The 22,215-nt window shown below is 44.0% G+C and overlaps 1 protein-coding gene across 8 annotated transcripts in view; it reads left to right on the plus strand.

Moving 5' to 3' along the window:
* Positions 1-22,215, plus strand: part of tmem94 (transmembrane protein 94) — a 137,482-nt gene that overhangs the window by 98,862 nt on the left and 16,405 nt on the right. For 5 of the 8 annotated variants that reach the window (XM_061705672.1, XM_061705673.1, XM_061705675.1 and 2 more), the window contains 11 exons: positions 1,234-1,415; positions 5,108-5,240; positions 5,344-5,456; positions 5,668-5,767; positions 12,135-12,243; positions 12,604-12,793; positions 13,516-13,593; positions 13,673-13,758; positions 13,844-13,925; positions 19,922-20,085; positions 20,490-20,584. In XM_061705672.1, the coding sequence (XP_061561656.1) occupies positions 1,234-1,415; positions 5,108-5,240; positions 5,344-5,456; positions 5,668-5,767; positions 12,135-12,243; positions 12,604-12,793; positions 13,516-13,593; positions 13,673-13,758; positions 13,844-13,925; positions 19,922-20,085; positions 20,490-20,584 (1,332 nt within the window). Of the gene's footprint in view, positions 1-1,233; positions 1,416-5,107; positions 5,241-5,343; positions 5,457-5,667; positions 5,768-12,134; positions 12,244-12,603; positions 12,794-13,515; positions 13,594-13,672; positions 13,759-13,843; positions 13,926-16,585; positions 16,816-19,921; positions 20,086-20,489; positions 20,585-22,215 lie in introns of those variants that run through there. The other 3 variants (XR_009770386.1, XR_009770387.1, XM_061705674.1) reach the window with 3 other exon arrangements.

Here is a 22,215-nt window from a genome sequence, read left to right on the forward strand (position 1 = left end):
ACATCCAAGTACTCTAAAAAGGATGGGTACTGTGAGCTGCTGTTTTGTGCATAGGCACAAACGACAGTCAGGACCCACCACCTGAAAATGGAGGGAGACCATCCTCTCTTGTCCCGGGGTGAACCCCAGTGTAGGCTTTGGGCCGCACGACCTTATTCTTGCTGTGGGGCAAGAAATATGCCCAACCTTGCTCGGCACCTCTCAACTCCTGTGCCTCCTGAGTGGAAGAGAGTCCAACCTCTCTCCAGAAGATTGGTACCGCAGGTTAAGCTGTGTGTTGAGGCGAGCCCGATTATATTCAGTGGGAACCTCTTGACCTCGCACACCAGCTCAGCCTCATACCCTGCCAGAGAGTTGAGCTGGTTTCTGTAGTGGGATTGGACTGCCAAAGTTCCTACCTTCAGCCGCCATCCACCTCACAATGCACCCGACCCCCTCGGTCCCTTCTGCAGGTGATGAGTTCATGGGAAGGGAGACCCACATTGTCTCTTGGTGTTGTGGCCGACTGGGCCCCATGGATGCAGACAAACCTCTTCCATAGGCGCTCACCATTGAACCCCACCTTCAGGTTCGGCTCCAGAGGGGGAACCCCCTGTGAATTGAGTTGTACAGTTTATAGGTCATATTAATGCTAGAAAATGTGTTGAAATAATTTATCTTGGTCTCATTTTATTTTACCATAAAAGCCGAACGTTTTAACAGGGATGCAGAGACTTTTTATCGCCACTGTATTATCTCCTGTCTGTGGGAACAGTGAATATTACTGGAGCTTGCAGTAGTTGGGACCTTCCCTGCCTCTTCTTCTGGCTCGAACTACGCTGCATCTCATCCAGTACACCTCTGTGCTGCCCGACATGTTGCAGCACATCATGGTACAATGTTGAAGGCGTGCAACTTTATATTCAGACTTGCCTGTATACTGTAAAAATCCATCAATTGCTTAAAAATCTGTAATATAGCAAGGGGGGTTCACTGTAAAGGAAGAAAAACTCGTGGCCACCATCATCACCTGCCCTCAATTAAATGAGAAGCTGTGGAGAATCCTAAAGAGCAAGATCTATGTGTGTGAATGGTCGTCTACCCCCAAAGAGCTCTTGAGGCCATTTTTGCATCCCCAAATAAGATAAGGGCAGAAATAATCCATGGACTAGTTCAAAGGATGAGATCATTTTAAAGTGGATATGCCTAATAATTTGGGACTTTGTGTAATGCAACTTTTCCCTTTTCTAATAGAGGGTATAGGTGAAGGAATGGAATGTGACAATGGTGTGCAAGCCCTAAGTGGACAGATCTTCATGGGCATGGTTTCATCCCAGTTCCAGGCCCGACTGGACACAGTCCGACTCATTGATGCACTGATCACGGCGTGCATTCGATTTGTTTACTTTTCCATGGAGGACGAACTCCGTAGCAAGGTAAAAATCACTTCAACTCACTTCATATGTCTTCTGTCATCACAAGGTTACCTCTGTAGCAAAGCATTAGGGATGGGTGGGTCTTTCTATTCAGCCCTCAAAATGTTTGTCTTCAACAGCTCTTGTCTTACTTGGTCTCTTTTTTCGACGTCTGATACTTTGTACACGACTGGGCTTTTTCTTCAGGACGTGAAATGGTTGTAATGCCTTTGGACAGTGTATGTGGAAGGACAGGTAATGAAGCCACGAAACCCTCAAAACCGCAGTGAGAAAAAGGACCCTGCACTAAATAAAAGCAAAAAAAACTTGAACATAAAGGACAGAAACAATTATTGAGGGCCACCACTACAACAAATGTGTCTGAAATAAAAGCATCATTATTTGGCAGCCGTGGCCCAAAGGTTAAGATTATCGCCTGCCACCGTGGGGGACCTAGGTTCAAGACCCCGACTGGACCATCCGCCAACATCCCCCGGACTCACGGTTGTGGTGTCCTTGAGCAAGACACTGATACCCAGAAATGCTCCCCGGGCCCTTCAGCTGCCCCCTGCTTCAGTGTGTACCACTAACGTGTATGTGTTCACTGTGATGGGTTAAATGCAGAGAACAAATTTCGGGTGCATGCATGCATGTTCATGACAATAAAAGGTGGTTCTTCTTCTTCATCATTCTTAGTGCCATTCACTGCATTGCTAAAGCTAAAAAGTCCTTCACTCTTGCAGAAGAACAGATTCTGCCTGGACATTTGCAGTTTACTTTTTGGGGGAGAGAAAAAAGTAGCAAATGTTTCTCTTTCTGCTAACACCAGAAGACAAATGAATAAAATAGTAGAGGACACTGAGGCACAGTTGTTAGAGAGGATTAATCCCAATGTAATTGCATTATAGTGTGTTATTGACTGAAATAAAATGGTTAAATAAAACAAAGCGTGAACCCTATCACGAATGCAAAACCACTACAGTATACCACAGTGCTGCCTAGCTTCATAAGTCTTTTTGAGAAATATCCACGACCCAGTGTGTTTTACCAAGTGAAAATGGAAAAGAAAAATAGGACAAATCAATTTTAAGGCAACCTTTGCAGGAAACTAACACACACGCTTCCTCCCACTCCAGTGGTTATGATAGGACGATAACGATGTGTGACATCAATTGTGAAATGTTTTTTTTATACCTGGTTCCAAGTTTAGCAGCTCATATGGGTAATACAGTGCTGTGAAAAAAAGTATTGGCCCCCTTCTCAAATTCTTATATTTTTGCAGTTTCCCCACACTAATGTTTAAGAGCATTAGACAAATGTAAACATCAGACAAATATAACCCTAGTGAACTTAAAATGCTGTTTTTAAATGATTTAATTTATTAAGGAAAAACAAAACTATTTAGTTACCGGCCCTGTGTGAAAAAATAATGGCCCCCTAAATCTAAAAACTGGTTGGGCCATTCTCAGCAGCAACAACTGAAATCAAGCGTTTTCTATAACTGGCAATGAGTCTTTCACATCCCTGCAGAGATATTTTGGACCACTTTTCAGAGTCAGAATCATCTTTTATTTGCCAAGTATGTCCAAAAAACACACAAGGAATTTGTCTCCGGTAGTTGGAGCCGCTCGAGTACGATAACAGACAGTCAATTGACAGAGAACACTTCCTTGCAGAATAGTTTGAATTCAGCAACACTGGAGGGTTTTCAAGCATGAATGGCCTTTTTAATGTCATGCCGCTGCATTTCAATGGGATTCAAGCCTGGACTTTGATTAAGCCACTCCAAAACCTTCTTTTTTTTTTTTTTTTTTTTTTTTTTTTTTTCCCCCATTCAGAAGTTTTTTTTTTTCATTCAGAAGTTGACTTCCATTCAGAAGTTGACTTGCTGGTGTTTTTTGGATCGTTATCCTGCTGCAGAACCCAAGTGCGCTTCAGGTTGAGGTCACAAAGTGAACATTCTTCTTCAGGATTTTCTGTTAAAGCGCAGAATTCATGGTTCCATCAATCACAGCAAGTTATCCAGTCTTGTAGGAGGAAAGCAGCCCAAGACCATCACACTACCACCACCATGTTTTACTGTTGGTATGATGTTCTTTTTCTGAAATGTTGTGCTACATTTCTGCCAGATGTCACGAGACACACCCCTCCCAAAAAGCTTAACTTTCATCGTGTCAGTCCATATATTACTATCCCAAAAGTCTTAGGAATAATTCAGAATGTATTTATTTATTTATTTGCAAAACTAAGACGAGCCTTTGTTCTTTTTGGTCAGCAGTGGTTTTCGCCATGGAACTCTGCCATGGATGCCATTTTTGCCCAGTCTCTTCCTTCTTGTGTCATGAACACTTACATTAACTGAGGCAAAGGAGGCCTGCAGTTCTTTAGAAGTTGTCCTGTCTTCCTTTGTGGCCTCCTGGATGAGTCATTGCGGTTCTCTTGGGGCCGGCCAGTCCTGGGAAGGTTCACCACTGTTCCATGTTTTTATCCATGTGAGGATAATAGCTCTCCCTCTGGTTGCTCGAATCCTAAAGCTTTGGAAATGGCTTTTGTGACCCTTTCCAGACTGATAGATGTCAATTATTTTTCTACTGTCCTGGAATTTCTTTGAATCGTGTCATTTAGTTGCAGCTTTTTTAGATCTTTTGTCAGACTTAATTTTGTCGTGACAGATTCTGTTTGTGATTTGTTGATCGAACAGCTCTGGAGGTAATCAGGCTTGGGTGTGATTAGGGAAAATTAACAAAAAACTGTGATGAGCCACAATTAATTCATGATTTAACCCAGGGCCAGGTAACTTTGAATGTTTTTTTTCCCCTTAATAAATAATATACTACTGTTCTATTAGTCATTTCAAACTGCTCTAATTGCGAGAGGACTGCATCTTTTTGCACAATTGTCAAAAAAATAATAATAATTTGTACCGGCATTACCACATTACTGGTAACCTTTTATTGCTCAGTGACTGTGTTTTTTTTTAAATGTCTTAATGTCTTAAAAGTATTCTGTCAATTGACGGTCTGTCGTCGTACAAGAGCGGCTCCAGCTACCGGAGAGAAATTCGTTGTGTGTTTTTGACATACTTGGCAAATAAAGATGATTCTGAAAATTACCATTTAAAAACATAATTTTAAGTTCATTTGGGTTATATTTTTCTGATATTTACATTTGTTTGATGATCTTCAACATTAAAGTGGGGAAACTATGCAAAAATATAAGAATTTGAGTAAGGGCCCAATACATTTTCACGGCACTGTATGTTGTTTTATTAGGAAAGACACTTCAGTCTTGCAGCAGACTAGCCAGCTCACTTGCTCGGCCGTAGCAGTTTGGACAACTCCGGTAGCTCACAGATTTCTTTTAAAATTTTATTTAAGATACCGTGGGAGTAAAAAGGATACAAGCGGCCGAAATGAGTTTCCTCCGCAGGGTGTCCGGGCTCTCCCTTAGCGAGAGGGTGAGAAGCTCGGTCATCCGGGAGGATCTCAAGAGTAGAGGCGCTGCTCCTTCACATCGAGAGGAGCCAGATGAGGTGGCTGGGGCATCTGATTCGGACGCCTCCCCGGTGAGGTGTTCCGGGCACGTCCCACCGGGAGTAGACCCCGGGGACGACCCAGGACACGCTGGAGAGACTACATCCTTCGGCTGGCCTGGGAACGCCTCGGGATTTAACATATACAATAGCACAATCTTTACCCATTTTTTGTGTGTAGGTTTTTGCAGAAAAGATGGGCTTAGAGACAGGTTGGAACTGTCATATCTCACTGACTTCAAATGGAGATGGTCCATGTGAAGGAGCTCCCTCCAGCCCCTGTCATGGCTCCGTCCATGAAGACCTGAACCAAGGTGGTAATGTGGTTGTTACACATGTGGAAAATGTCTCATCATCTCAGCTGTTGCCTCAGGGTATGCTGAATGTAACCTAAAAGCATAATTAAATATGAAGCAGATTCTCGAGATGAAGCAGAAGGTCCACTGCTGTCAGAGGAGGTTCATTCAGACTTGGCAAGTTTCCAGCCCACAGACAGTGATGTTCCCAGCTTTCTGGAAGACTGCAACCGGGTAACAGTTATCTTTGATTTTAAAAATAACAAGTCAGTGAAGTTATTTATTTATTTATTTATTTTTAAATTAACCAGTAATAACTAAAATTTCTGTGACTTATCCAAATAGGTAAAGAATGTTCCATCTTAGCCATTTTTACAAACTTATTTTGTCAAGGGGCTTTCTTCTTGCCTTGTGATGTCTCTTCTCATTCTTGATTTGTCTTTAGGCAAAGCTTCCACGTGGCATTCACCAGGTTCGACCTCATTTGAAGAACATAGACAACGTGCCTCTGTTGGTGCCGCTCTTCACTGACTGCACCCCTGACAGTATGTCCTCTTTTACTGAATGAGTTATCGCTGGAGCGTAAAACAAAACTAAACCTCTGTACGTCTTATTTTTCTGTTAAAGTTTTTTACACTGTTGTTTCATGATGTGTGTTTCTGCAAAAACAACGTATTTCCAGAAAATTCTATTGAGACCTTCCTTTACTGAATGATTTTGTGTTTGAATGGGTCCCGTTGAGTCATTCTGGGCTTGCACTTGAGTGCTTTCTTCATGTGAAGAAGTTGCATCGTCTTGGACTTGCATTAGTGTTACTCAGCTACTTAAAAGGATTTTCTTCATTCCAAATCCATGAAGATTTTGAGATTAAGGCCATGTCTACACAAACGCGAGTTTGAGTGTATCCTCAAAGTTTTTTGTTAGTTTTTGTTTTTCACGTTTCGTCCAAATGGAACTGGTGTTTTTGGAGCCTGAATACAATCATTTTTGAAACAATGAGTAAATATGAAAATGCTGCTCTTGCGTTTCTGTGTGTACAACTTATGCAGTGTTGTGAAAAAGCATTTGCCCCCTTCTCAAATGTTGGTTGTTTTCCCACTTTAATGTTCAAGATCATCAAACAAATATAACTCAAATGTACCTAAAATGCAGTGTTTAAATGGGATTTAAAAACTGCATTCAAGATTTATATATACAAAGCTACCTGGCCGTGTGTGAAAATTTAATTGCCTCCTTAACCTAATAATTGGTTGGGCCACCTTCAGCAGCAACAACTGAAAACAAGCATCTTCCAAAACTGGCAATGAGTCTTTCACATCTCTGTGGCAATATTTTGACCCACTCTTCCTTTTAGAATTGTTTTAAGTTAGCAACACTGGAGGGTTTTTGAGCATGAACGGTCTTTTTAAGGTCATGCCACAGCATTTCAATTTGATTCAAGTCTGGACTTTGAATCAGCCACGACAAAACCTTTTTTTTTTTTTAAGCCATTAGGGTGTCTTGCTGTTGTGCCTTGAATCGTAGTCCTGCTGCAGAACCAGCTTGAGGTCAAAAACTGATGGCCGAACATTCTCTTTCAGGATATTCTGGTAAAGAGCTGAATTCATTGTTCTATCAATCACAGCAAGTCCTACAGGTCCTGAATAAATATAGCAGCCCCAGAACAATCACACTACCAACTCATGTTTGAACGTTGGTATGATGTTTTTTTGGGTGGTTCTTTCCTGAAATGCTGTGTTACATTTAAGGCCGATGTAACGAGACACACAGTCCACAGAATATTGTCCCAAAATTATTGGGAATCATTCAATTGTATTTATTTATTTATTTATTTTCCCCCAAAATTAAGACAAGCCTTCCCCCCAAAAAGTAAGACAAGCCTTTCTGTTCTTTTTGGTCAGCACTGGTTTGCGCCTTGGAATTCTGTCATGGATGCCATTTGACCGGCTGGTTAGCACATCTGCCTCACAGTTCTGAAGTCGCGGGTTCAAATCCGTTCTCCCCATGCCTGCGTGGGTTTGCTGTGGGTACTTCGGTTTCCTCCCACATCCCAAAAACATGCATGGTTAGGTTAATTGAAGACTAAATTGCCTGTAGAATCAGAATCAGAATCATCTTTATTTGCCAAGTATGTCCAAAACACACAAGCAATTTGTCTCCGGTAGTTGGAGCCGCTCTAGTACAACAAACAGTCAATTTACAGAACACTTTGGGGACATAAAGACATTGACAAAAAACAATTGTGCAAAAAGATGCAGAGTCCTCTAGCACTTAGAGCAGTTCGAACGACTAATATTGCAATAGTCCGGTGCAATGACCATTGTGCAAAGGGCGCTGAGACTTCAAGGAGTGGATGCGGTTTAAAGTGACGAGTAGTGCGATCATCTGGGACAATGTTGGTTGTGCAAATGTTACAGATACTCCTCAATCAGTGTGCAAATGGAGCAGATGCTACTCTGGCATGAGTGGCCAGTATATGCAAATAGTGCAGCATGGCGAGACAACTACAGTGAGTGCACGAGTAATACATAATTGGCCCCACAGAAATGTGACAACGAACTCAAGTCAAAAAATTGCCAGCTTGTTGTAATGGAATTATAGGTTAGGTGTTTAAGAAGTTGATCGCAAGAGGGAAGAAGCTGTTGGAATGTCTACTAGTTCTAGTTTGCGTTGATCGGTAGCGCCTACCTGAGGGGAAGGAGCTGGAAGAGCTGGTGACCGGGGTGCAGACGGTCCGAGAGGATTTGGCACGCCCTTGTCTTGGTTCTGGCAGCGTGCAAGTCCTCAATGGTGGGTAGGGGGGTACCGACAATCCTTTCAGCAGTTTTGATTGTCCGTTGCAGTCGGAGTTTGTCCTTTTTTGTAGCAGCACCAAACCAGACTGTGATGGAAGAACACAGGACCGATTCGATGACCGCTGTGTAGAACTGTCTCAGCAGCTCCGGTGGCAGGCCGTGCTTTCTCAGAAGCCGCAGGAAGTACATCCTCTGCTGGGCCTTTTTGAGGACGGAGTTGATGTTGTTCGCCCACTTCAGGTCCTGAGAGATTGTAATTCCCAGGAACTTGAAGGTCTCGACGGTTGACAGGTGTGAATGTGAGTGTAAATGGTTGTTTGTTTATACTGTATGTGCCCTGTGATTGGCTGGCGACCATTGGCTGGCGCCTCTCGCCTGAGATAGGATCCAGCACGCCCATGACACTAGTGAGGATAAGCGGTCTGGAAAATGGATGGATGGATGGATGGATGGAAGGTTATTCCCATTTCCCTTGTTGTGATTGTACAGCTTTTAGTGCGACCGTATGCAGCATAATGTGCTGGTATCCTTGTTCTTTTGGCTAGCTAGCCGTCCACACACATGGAATACGCTGATGACTTTGACCTCCCTATCTTAGCGTCCCTGCAGGCACGCAGCTCAAAAGGGGTACGTATCTACCGATCTGTGCGTTCGATTATCAATTTTCGCCGCCTGCCAAGAGCAGTGCACTGTGCAACGAGAAAGCAGAACACTTGCCACATCCTCCAAAGACAGTTTTCAGATCCCTGTAGAAATATCTCTGACATGTTCGCGAGACACCCGCCACCACCTCGTAACTTTCCCCGCAGTCACAGGTGGAGGAACAGCCAAGAGCCAATGAGGACAGGCAGTGACAGTGGACAGTGACAGCAAGGCGAACCTGAAGAAATAGTTCTAAGCAGCGAGTTCATAAACAGGCACTCATTTTTCGAAAATATCTGGTGATGACCTCTTTGTATTTAGAACTGGTGCACAGACATTTTGGAAAAGGAAGGGATAATCCCAAAACTGTTTGACTGTCCAAAATCTCTTGGTAAAATGAAGCCTTCAGAGTTAATTTTACTGAAGCCCTGGCGCTAATATTTTGGACATTTCCAACTTTGTGGGAACAGTTTGGATATGGCCCCTTCCTGTTCCAAAATGACTGTAGATCATTACAGAAATCCAGGTTCATAAAGACATGGATGAGAGAGTTTGATGTGAATGAATTTGACTGGCCTGCACAATCCTGACCTCAACCCTATAGAACACTTTTGGATGAATTAGAGCAGAGATCGATAGCCAGGCCTATAAATGCGATTCTGGGAAAATGGTCATAAATTCCCATAACCACACTCCTAAACCTTGTGGACAGATTTCCCAGAAGAGTTTAAGCTGTTCTAATTGCAAAACCTCTCTGAACACACTATATACGAGCCTTCGTATGTCTGAGATAAACGGCGTATTTGGCAACCGATACAGAGCGGCCGTCATTCATTGTTTACATACGCGACGTGCGTTCAGGGACACTCTGTAAATGGGAGAGAATGCTTTATTTGGCAGGAAAAATTGTATCAGAATGCTTTAGTTAAAACAACGATTAAACTGTCATAATATGGAATTTTTGTTTCGTAATATAAGACCTGAAAAGATAGAATACCGTTTGCCTGCCAAGCAAGCAGGTCTGTGGATCATGCAGTCAACATGGGACTGCACTTCATCCGAGAACACCTCGATGGTGCGGGGACCTATGCGAGGATCCTGTTTCTGGACTTCAGCTCTGTGTTCAACACCATCATCCCCGAACTCCTCTTCTCCAAACTTCTCCAGCTCAGCGTCTCGCCTGCCATCTGCCAGTGGATTTATAGCTTCCTGACGGGCAGGACACAGCAGGTGAAGTTGGGGGACACTATCTCATCTACACGCACCACCAGCACCGGGCGCCTCTCTCTGCTGCTCTTCTCTCTCTACACGAACGACTGCACCTCAACGCACCCAGCTGTCAAACTCCTGAAGTTTGCAGATGACACCACAGTCTTCGGCCTCATCAAAGACGGTGACAAGTCTGCGTATCGACAGGAAGTGGAGCGGATGGAGCAGTGGTGCGGCCGACACAACCTGGAGCTCAAGACTGTGGAGATGATCGCGGACTTCAGGAGGCATCCTTTGCCACAACTGCCCCTCACGCTGTCCAACTGCCCTGTGTCAACCGTCAAGACCTTCAAGTTCCTGGGAATTACAGTCTCTCAGGACCTGAAGTGGGGGATCAACATCAACTTCATCCTCAAAAAGGCGCAGCAGAGGATGTACTTCCTGCGGCTTCTGAGGAAGCACGGCGTGCCACAGGAGCTGCTGAGGCAGTGCTACACAGCGGTCATCCAATCAGTCCTGTGTACTTCCATCATAGTCTGGTTTGGTGCCGCTACTAAAAAGGACAAACGCCGACTGCAACGGACAAACAAAACTGCTGAAAAGATTGTCGGTACCCCCCTACCTACCCTTGACGACTTGTATGATGCCAGAACTAAGAGCATGCAAAATCAAGAGCATGCAAAATCCTATTGGACCCTCCACATCCCGGTCACCACCTCTTCCAGCTCCTTCCCTCAGGTAGGCGCTACCGAACAATGCAAACTAAAACAAGCAGACATTCCAACAACTTCTTCCCTCTTGCCATTAACTGCTTAAACAGTTAATTTACAATTACATTGCAACATGCTGCCAATTTTTTGTCTTGAGTTTGTTGTCATATTTCTGTCCGGCCAATTATACATTAGTCGTGCACTCACTGTAGTAGTCTCGCCACGCTCCACTATTTGCATATCTGTTATTGACCAATACTGGCCACTCAGTAGTTGAGTAACATCTGCAACATTTGCACAATCGACATTGTCCCAGATTATCACACTACTAGTCACTTTAAACTGTATACACTCCTTGAAGTCTCGGCGGCCTTTGCACAATGGTCATTGCACCGGTCTATTGTTCATTTAGTCATTTCAAACTCCTCTAATTGCTAGAGGACTCTGCAACTTTTTGCACAATTGTCAAAAAAATTTATATATATTGTACCGGCAATACCAGATTACTGGCAACCTTTTATTGTTCAGTGACAGTTATTATTTTTATTTTTTTTTCAATGTCTTTGTCCCACAAGTATTCTCTGTCAATTGACTGTCTGTTGTTGTACTAGAGCGGCTCCAACTACCGGAGACAAATTCCTGGTGTGTTTTTGCCATACTTGGCAAATAAAGATGATTCTGATATTTTAATATCGTCGGGTAGCGCTGGTAGGCATGCAAAGTTATCAATTTCCTTTCACCATCGCTCCTGTCATACTATGTTGCCTGTTTTTGTTTGCACATTAAGGACAAAAGTCCTGTTTTTGTTGTTCACTTTAAAAAAGACCATTCAAGCAACACATTTTTACTCGTTTTTGTGAAAGCTGCAGCTGGTTACTAGTGTGTACTGAATGGGTGGCAACATGGGGAAATTAAATGCCAGTATTTTGAGGGTCAGCAACACAGAGTATTGAAAAAAAATAAGAACAATGCACTAGTTGATTTTTTTTGGAACAGTGAACTTAGTTCAAAATCTTGAATTATGAACTGTGAACTGAGCTAGTTCATTTTTGGAATGGTGAATTGAACTTTAAACTAGTTTGCATAGAAAATGAAGTTTCCCAAAAGTGGGAAACAGCATGGGAGGACACAGCATGTCACCACTGAGGTGTAGCTACAAGTGGTGTCTCAAGGGGTCTTCCTTCCAAATGTGTGCTAGATTTTTACAAAGCAGATTTTCAGGTCCAAATTAAGCATATGGGAGTCGCTCCCTTATATTCAAATTAACCCAAGTGTGACTTCCCACGGTTTTACTATTGAAGGAACACAACTGAAATGAGTTACTATAACACAAAAATTTCCATTATACCGTTATAGCAAAGTTATTCTATAACATAAAAATGTACATTACAGTAGGATAGCAAACAAAGGGAGATTAATGACCACAATATATAGAGAGGGTTTTGGTGCTGTACAACAGTTTGTATATACAAAACTTCAAAATCATTGTTGAGCCATTATAATTTGCCAACAAAACAATGACTACTGACTGGTTACCATTTGTGATTTATTTTCAGCAATGTGTGAGATGATAAAGATCATGCAGGAGAACAGGGAGGTCACATGCTGTTTGGGAAGTGCCTCCAATTTCCGCAACAGTCGCCTTTTTCTGCAGAGTGACCTCAGGTATAGGAGCATGTGGGGGTATGATTGGCTTCACAAAAACGCCACAAACAATGATTGTAATGATTGAAATGTATGTTGATAGATGGACTTAGTCGTCCTTTCAATACCTCACATAGCACACATATACAGTACATAAAAATACATTGCACACATCTTAACAACATAGGTTATATCTGAAAGTTTCAAACTTTTAAACAAATATTGAGAGACATTTACAATACAATTAAAAACAGGCAACACTTGCACTAATTATTCACAAAAGTGTAAAAACTGGATAACTTGAGCTTAACAGTACAACTTTCTGACATGAACAGTACGATTATCACGTTAACTGGATAATGTGTGCCGCCCCTCCGATAGCATCGCTCTGGATCCGCTTTACCCATCCCAGTGTTCATGGGAGATGTTCAGTTATGCCACCAGAGGTGCGTTCAGCAGGAGCACCGAAGGTCTGTCTCCTCTGAGGCTCTCCGGGCAACTCAATAGTCTTGGCTGCTCTGTGACCTTTCACCAAGGAGAGAGTGTCAGCATGACCAAGCTCATAGAGCAGGTGCAGCATACTCACACACACAAACAGATATACACACACACACATCAGTTCTCAGTAAGGTTATACAAGTACAGTGGAGCCTTGATAGAACGGAATATTGCGGGTGGTCTGAAATAGCCGATTGTCCGTTACATTGAAGGACTTTTTTTTGTAAGGCCATATGCGCCCATATTACTGTACAGTACAAAATTATTGTTTTGTAGGTTTTTTTTCGTGGCCTTAAACGCACAGGGCGGCACAGTGGACGACTGGTTAGCACATTTGCCTCACAGTTCTGAGGATCCGTGTTCATATCCGGCCTCGCCTGTGTGGAGTTTGCATCTTCTGCCCTCCGCAGCCATGCCGCTTCCTCTCTGCCTGCAGTTTACGCACAATAGACGATAGATAGACCGATCATCACATAGCCGCCATGTCAATGCCGAACATTCAACATGGCTGCCACATACTGTAGGCATGGGAGGCACGTCTTTTGAAATTACATCTTGTCATATTGCTAATCTGTGACCTGGAAATATGTCAGTCCCATTCACTGCCTGCATTGTGCCACAGCACCAATAAACAACAGTGGCATTTTAAGTGACAAATGGGAACTACTTTTTGGACACATTGTTCAGTCCCGACGTTCCGTTCAAGCTGATATCTGATATATCAGGGTCCGTTTTATCGAGGTTCCACTATACATTAATTTGTACTGCATTCACTTTGGTTTGAGTTCCTTGCAGGCACGACACACAACATACGGCATTCGCAAGTGCTTCCTTTTTCTGCTGCAGTGCCAACTCAGTCTGGTCATCATACAGGTCAGAGAACAGACTTGACATACTTTTATTTTGCTACACAATAAATGAGTTAACCTTAAATTAGCGGTTTTCTCTGCAGTTTTTAGCCTGTTTAGCTCAGCTCCCTCCTCCAATGAACACCACGGACATCCTCTGGCTCTCATGCTTCAGCTGCCCACTGCTAAGGTAGAACCCAATGTTGTATTTCAGAGTGCTATTTTGAAATGTTTATGAAAAAACCAAAACATGTTATTTGAAATTGTTTTGACAGCTTGTCACTTCTGGGAAAGCCTTCAGATAGTTCAGTAATGACTGTTGCTACCGGGAAGAATCTCGATGCTATTCCAAAGAAGGTAGGATCTCGACGTAGGGGAGACTGGAGAAAAGTGGCGTCGCTATCCTACTTTAAAGGGGCTGAAGCCTTTCAAGCCCCCCCCCCCAAAAAAAATATTTTGTAGTACAGTGGAACCTTGATAAAACTGACCCCGATATAGCGGATATCGGATAAAGCGGACCGTCGGGACTGAACAATGTGTCCAAAAGTAGTTTCACTTGAAATTCACAAAGCCTGTTAGTTGCAGAATTGGCCACCGTTTACTGATGCCGTGGCGCAATGCAGGCAGAGAATTGGAATGACGTATTTCCGGGTCAAAGATGTACAATATGACGAGATCCAATTCCAAAAGACGTGCCTGTATGGCGGCCATGATGAATGTGGGGCATTGACGGGGCAACCATGTGATGATGGTTCTATCTATTGTCAGTTGTACATAGAGCGCCAGAGAGAAAGCGGCATGGCTGCGGTGTTAACTCTGTGGAAAACAAAAGTCTTTGGAGTCTGGAACATGATATTTTTGGTATAGTAAAAAAAATCTCAAACAGTTTCCCTTTGGCAACCGATTTGGAACTAGGAAGCACCTTAATTCCTCGTGGCTCATGAAAGCGACTCAACTATGATGAATATTGTACGTCAACAATGTCACCATGACCAAGCACACTAGCGTGGTTAAGTTTGGATAAAATGTGAAACTTCCAAACATTTTCAAGCTTTTTTTATATTTCCATCCATTTTCTTCCGCTTGTCTGAGGTCGGGTTGTGGGGGAAATAGCTTTAGCAGGGATGCCCGGACTTCCCTCTCCCCAGCCATTTCATCCAGCTCTTCCGGAGGGATCCCATGCCGTTCCCAGGCCAGCCAGGAGACATACAGTAGTCTCGCCACCGTGTCCTGGGTCATCCCAGGGGTCTCCTCCCGATGGGACATGCCCGGAACACCTCACTAGGGAGGCATCCTAATCAAGATGCCCGTGTTTTTGCCTCAGCGACCACCAAAGCTGCATTCCGCTTGGCCAGCCGGTACCCATTTGTTGCCTCTGGAGTCTCACAGGCCAAAAATGCCAGATAGGACTCCTTCAGCTTGACGGATTCCCTCACGGCTGGTCTCCACCAACTGGTTCGGGGCTGCCTCAGAAATGGAGGTTTAGAAAATGGTCCACTCGGACTCAATGTCGGTTTACAGTTCCCCGCCTCTCTTCACCCGAGTGTCCAAGCCATGCGGCTGCAGTCCAATGACAATAAAGTCGATCATCGAACTGCGGAACATGGTTCCAGGTCTCACTGTCATTGCTCACCTGAGCAAAGTCCCCCAGCAGAACAACAGGGTCCCCAGCAGGAGCCCTCTCCAGCACCCCCTCCAACGACCCCAAAAAGGGTCAGTACTCTGAACTGCTGTTTGGTGCGTAGGCACAAACGGCAGTCAGGTCTCGCCCCCCCACCCTAAGGCAGAGGGAGGCTACCCTCTCATCCACTGGGGTGAACCCAAATGTACAGGTGGTGAGCCGGAGGGCAATAAGTTTACCCGCACCTGCTCTGCGTCCCTCACCGTGGGAAAGAATGGAAGAGAGTCCAACCCCTCTTGAGAGGACTGGTACCAGAGGCCAAGCTATGTGTGGATCCGAGCCCCACGATATCTAGTCGGAACTTCTCGACCTCACACACCAGCTTGGGCTCTTTCACTACCAGAGAGGTAATGTTCCACGTCCTTCTGTTGCCAGGGATCGGAACTCCAAGGTCCCTGCCCTCAGCCGCCACTCAGCTCACACTGCACCCGACCCCTATGGTCCCTCCCACAGGTGGTGAGCCCATGGAAACGGGGACCTACGTTACCCTCCGGGCTGTGCCCGGCCACCAGGCGCTCACGTTCGAGCCCCATCTCCAGGCCTGGCTCCAAAGGGAGGGCCCGGTGACCCACGTCCGGGCAAGGGAAAACGTCTTCCAATATTTGTATACATCATAGGGGTCTTTTGAGCCGTGCTTTGTCTGGTCCCTCACCTAGGACATGTTTGCCACGGGTGACCCTTTCAGGGGCATAAAGCCCCAGACAACTTAGCTCCTAGGATCATTAGGACACACAAACCGCTTCACCAGAATAAGGTGACGGCTTATATTTTGTAAATATTTATTCACAATAACTTTGTATTGTACTGGGTGTTTTAGGCCATGAAAAAAAAACTACAAAACAATTTTGTACTGTACAGTAATATGGGTGTATATGCCCTAAAAAAAAAACCTGCTTCAATGTAACGGACAATTGGCTATATCAGACCACCCCTCGCCCCAATTAGTCAGTTCTATCAAGGTTTCACTGTATATGTTTATGGCGAAATTTTATGGTCTTAGCCCCCCCTAAAATAAATGGTGCTTTTCTGAAAATTACACCCACCCCCCAGGTCTACGGAAAGTAAGATTCACAATATGAGACCGGCAATACAATACCCCTTTTCATTTTTGGAAATGTTTCATTCCCCCATTTGGGGGGGTGGGGTTCTAAGCCACCCCACATGTCAAAACCTAGCGACGGCTCTCCTGGGACATTTCTGTCTATAACTGAGCTCTTTTAACGCAGTGGGTTCAAATTGTTATGTAAAACTAGCTTGATGTGTCTGCTAATAAAGGACCTAGAAAATGCCTGTGCAGCACAAACAGATAATAACGACTTCCTGTTGGCTATGATAGGGTGAAGACGTGCATGTCGGTGGCTCCTCCAGCCAAGTTGGTAAAATTACGATAATCATCGAAGTGAAATGACATGGCGGACTCGGCCACAACTACGTCGAGCTCCATGGTTGAGTTTGAGAAAAAAGTCACGCTGCTTTCGGGACAAGTGGAACAACTAACTGAAAAATGCATAGACTTGGAAGGTCGTTCAAAGAGGCAGAATATCAGGATAGGTGGCGTGCCAGAAGGTAAAGAAAATGGACAGCATGTGAGTGATTATGTGGCGCAACTGTTACGTGTGACGTATTGAATCTTGAGAATACACCGCTGCTGGACCGAGCACACAGAGACCTGCGAGTGCACCCGGGAGATAATGCTCCCCTGGAACACTTGATTGCAATGCTCCATATAGTATAGTATCTATAGTCGCACCATGGAGGAAATATTACAACCCCAATTCCAATGAAGTTGGGACTTTGTTAAACATAAATAAAAACAGAATACAATGATTTACAAATCGTGTTCAACCAATATTTAATTGAAAACACTACAAAGACAAGCTATTTAATGTTCAAACTGATAAACGTTATTGTTTTCAGCAAATAATCATTCACATAGAATTTTATCGCTGCAACACGTTCCAAAAAAGCTGGGACAGGTGGCAAAAAAGACTGAGAAAGTTGTGGAATGCTCATCAAACATCTGTTTGGAACATCCCACGGGTGAACAGGCTAATTGGGAACAGGTGGGTGCCATGATTGGGTAGAAAAGGAACTTTCCTGAATTGCTCAGTCATTCACAAGCAAAGATGGGGCGAAGTTCGCCTCTTTGTGAACAAGTGCATCAGAAAATAGTCGAACAGTTTAAGGACAATGTTCCTCAACATACGATTGCAAGGATTTCATTGCGGTCCATAATATCATCAAAAGGTTCAGAGAATCTGGAGAAATCACTGCATGAAAGTGGCAAGGCCAAAAACCAACATTGAATGCCCGTGGCCTTCGATCCCTCAGGATCATCCCTACTGCACCGCCAGACTGGGGATGGTAACTACAATATGTTTTGAGGTCAAATTGTAACCTGTCCGTTAGCTGCGTTGTAACTGAGTTGCCAAAGTGCCAGTTTTTCAGGAATTCCCCATCTGGTATTAATTTCAGTCAATAGTGCTTTTGCCACCGTAGATGCAGATGTATGTTTTGCTGGAAATCAGTCCATTTTGAAAACATGTCTACCATAACGAGACGGTATAGCTTGCCTTCACAGGGTGTTAATTCTATGAAGTCCATCATTACATGTTTAAAGGATCGTGTAGGTGGTGGGTGCGCTGCTTGTTGGGTGAGTGGGCGCGGTCTACCAGAATTGAAACAAGCACGTGAGGCAGGATTTAAAAAGGTTAGCTGCAAAAGCGGAAAACCCTTTCGCAAACCATAGATTTTGCACTGCAGAAACCAACCCCTCTTTTAAAACATGGTCTAACCCGTGTGTCATTTTAGCATGAAAAAAAGAATAGACGGCGAGGGAGACGAGGTTTACCATCAGGGCCCATCCACACACCGTCATCAAAGTGCTCAGCGGGAGTAGACAGTGAGTGAAGGTCACCGAGAGCAAGGGAGGGTGGTGAGGGAGCAGTGGAGAGGGAAGAGGAGAGGTGGAATGATGGAGGGGGTAGGTGCAATGCACCTGGTCCTCGAGGGTGCATGGGAGTTCCCCCAACCAGTCTACATGTGTTTTGTGGACATGGAGAAGACGTTCGACCGTGTCCCTCGGGGGGTCCTGTGGGGGTTGCTTCGGGAGTATGGGGTACCGAACCCCCTGATACGGGCTGTTCGGTCCCTGTACGACCGGAGTCAGAGTTTGGTCCGCATATCCGGCAGTAAGTCGAACTCGTTTCCGGTGAGGGTTGAACTTTGCCAAGGCTGCCCTTTGTCACCGATTCTGTTCATAACTTTTATGGACAGAATTTCTAGGCGCAGCCGAGGCGTAGAGGGGGTCCGGTTTGCGGCCGCAAGTCCGATGACACGACCACAAAGTCGATCATCGAACTGCGACCTAGGGTGTCCTGGTGCCAAGTGCACGTGTGGACACCCTTATGGTTGAACATGGTGTTTGTTATGGACAATCCTTGATGAGCACAGAAGTCCAATAACAGAACACCGCTCGGGTTTTGATCAGGGGGGGCGTTCCTCCCAATCACGCCCTTCCAGGTCTCACTGTCATTGCCCACGTGAGCATTGAAGTCCCCCAGCAGAACGATGGAGTCCCCAGCGGGAGCGCTCTCCAGCACCCCCTCCAAGGACTCCAAAAAGGGTGGGTACTCTGAACTGCTGTTTGGTGCATAGGCACAAACAACAGTCAGGACCCGTCCCCCCACCCAAAGGCGGAGGGAGGCTACCCTCTCGTCCACCGGGGTGAACCCCAACGTACGCGTCCAGGCAAGGGAAACCTGAATCCATTTATTGTACTCGTCATAGGGGTTTTTGGAGCCGTGCTTTGTCTGGTCCCTCACCTAGGACCTGTTTGCCATGGGTGATCCTGCCAGGGGCATAAAGCCCCAGACAACTTAGCTCCTAGGATCATTGGGACACACAAATCCCTCCACCACGATAAGGTGACGGCTCAAGGAGGGGCTAATACAGCCATGAGTCTTTTTAGGAGTTTTTCACACCTGGATTTGGGGATCCTCTGCCTTCTTCCGGATCCTCTCCAGTTCTGTCAGGTTGGATGGTGAACGTTGGTGGGCAGTAATTTTATGGTTTCTACACAGATGCTCAATTGGGTTTACGTCAGAGCTCTGGCTGGGACATTCAAGAACAATCTCAGAGTTGTTCTGAAGCCACCCCTTTGTTATTTTAGCTGTGTGCTTAGGTTCATTGCCTTGTTGGAAGGTGAACCTTTGGCCCAGTCTGATGTTGTAAATTCACTATTATGCTGTGTTTTGTACATGCATTGGACGTTGCTGAACATCATTTATTTTACCTCAGGCACTTTGTTGGGCAGCTAAGGCGTCCTCGGGAAGATTTATGGGTTTTGGTTATCATGCATATATAATTTAAGCTAATTTAATAATTATTAAAATATGAGTGTTGTTTTGAGTCTTTCTGGCGGCGTGTGATTGTTTTGGCTGAGACGCAAGCAATCCTGAGAATCAAAATGTTCCTGAGAGGGGATGATAGGGGTTGGCATCTCTGAGCATATCCCAAACATGTTATTAAGATACCTCGGAACTATGTTAAATTGTGGCAAAATAGCAGTGTCCCCTTCAAACATGTTTTGAATTAATACAAAAGAGGAAATTGTCAAGAAACCAAAAAACATAGTTGATCTGACTTTTAATATTTTCTCCTTTTTTCCTAGACTCAAAACTACTTTCTTGGCTGCTTTGTTTTGAAGTTTGGCTTGACAGTGTGTGCCTATTTGTTGGCCTTTGGATTCACACTGCAAGAGGTCTGTCTCAGAAGCACAAACTTAACCATGTTTGAAAACGCGACTGGAAATTGTCTGCATATACTCACAGCCAGGTAAGACTTGTCAAACAACCCGGTTATTAACCAACTATGAATTTATCAGATGGGAGGAATTTATTTATTTAGAATTTATCAGATGGGGGGAATTTATTTAGATGGGGGAGTGGGGTGGCAACCTTCATTCTGCACCATCGTAAGAGTAGTCTTTTAAAAGTGTAAAAATACTGTGCATCTTTTTACTGTTGCTACAGGAAGAATATGCCAAGTCCGTACAGCTTGAGCAGGCAGATTTAGGTCTGTGTCATCAGTGTGGAAAAGTGTTTGTGAATGACACAGTCGTCGTTGTGTAAAAAGCATGTAGTGCATTGCATAAGCATTAATTGACATTGAAAGAAAATGTAGTGCCATCTTTTGAATAGCAAATGCATTGAATTAATTGGTTCTTGGGATTACTTTAGCTCTTCAAACCATGCTCCTCGTTGGTTCAGTGAATTGTCTAATGGCCTGCTGCTGACCCAGAAGGTCATGACTGGGTTCCTGGTCTTACATACAGGTAGGTCCTCACGCTCCTACAGGTGTCATTAACATGAACATGCATTTACTGTTGGTTTCACGTTATCAAGTACAATGGTACCTTAACTTATGAGTGCCCCAATTCACGGGTTTTTGAGTTACAAGCTTGGTTTATTGTATTTTATTTTTAATAATAAATAATAATAAAATAATATTTTTTAAATATTTAATGTTTTATGTTTTATTTTTCCTTTGTGTACGATCCAAAATTTGACTTACTTGCGAGCTTCATATATGCCGCAACTCTAGGAAAGCAAAGAGAACCACACTCACGGATGCAATTTCAGCCGTTTATTGATTCAGACAAGCAGCCAAACACACACATACAACAATAGCAAGGAGTGTGGCGCAGATGTGGAACATGGCCAGTAAAAGCTGGAGTCAGAGCTCCTGACGTCACTCACTGCAGCTACCCACAAATATACTACAGTGTGTGATTGTGGCTGTGTGGCTTTAAACTTAAAGGTAGAGTTTGCAGTTTGAAAAAGGAAAAAAAAAAATCTTTCTGTGATTCTTAAAACTGTCTGTATGACCTGACAGTATACTATTATTAAAACGATCTTTTGAAAAATCATCCTTCTTTAAATCCATCCATCAATTTTCCATACCGCTTATCCTCACTACGGTCGCCGGCGTGCTGGAGCCTATCCCAGAGAACTGAACTGGTCGCCACCCAAGCGCAGGGCACATACATTGGGTATGCAAAGTATTCAGACCCCCTTAATATTTTTCACTCTTTGTATTGCAGCTGTGGCGTATATGAGTTAAATAAAAACGTAATTAATTTAGGATAAAAGAATGAGCCGGAAGCGACGCCTGTGTTACTTCCGGTTTAGCGTAATTTTAAGTTACAGCATTATAAATAAAGCTATTTTATCTCGTAAAGGGGAACCTTTTTAGATGTATAAAACTTCAGGACAAAGTGAAGACACCTTTTTTTTCTTAGTCTCGTAATTTGAAGGTTGCAACATGAATTAGATACGAGTTCTCAATAGCCAGAGGTCTTTTTTCGAACCCAAACACACACACTCAACTGATGCAGGTAGTGAATTTTTATAGAAAATTTTATGAGATCTAACATGGGAATCTACAAGGGAAACAATGCAGGAAAAAAACAAAGGACAGAGGAACATTGGCAAAGGAGATTGACTTGTGATGTGAGGGTGGAATGAGCGTGTAGTGACAATGCATATAGATGGGGGTTCCTGTTCTCGTTAATTTAAACCAGAATATGCACTAATCTGTACTTTTAGCAGACCGCAAATTGGATTTAGGTGTGTTGAACACAATTGAGGCAGGCTGGTCAAGCTTCCGAATGTTTGGCCGCTCCGGTACGCACGGGGGAACAGGTGGATTTGGCGGAAAGGAGGAAGGAGCGGGAAAACAAAAAGCTCCCAGGCAGGACGGCCGGAAGCCCGGGTGTCGCTGCTCGCCAGACATTCATCAATGTGGCATTTGTGTTGTGTGGGGTGAAACATTTAATCCGGTTCAGTTGAAAAACAGATTTGACATCAGACATTAGAATTTGCAAAAATACAATCACGAGTGGCTTTCATGTAAAGTTCTGAAAATATTATTATCACATTCAAGTCCAGTGAAGATTGTGATTAG

This window comes from Phycodurus eques, chromosome 19, assembly GCF_024500275.1.
Source record: "Phycodurus eques isolate BA_2022a chromosome 19, UOR_Pequ_1.1, whole genome shotgun sequence".
Taxonomy (NCBI): Eukaryota; Metazoa; Chordata; class Actinopteri; order Syngnathiformes; family Syngnathidae; genus Phycodurus; species Phycodurus eques.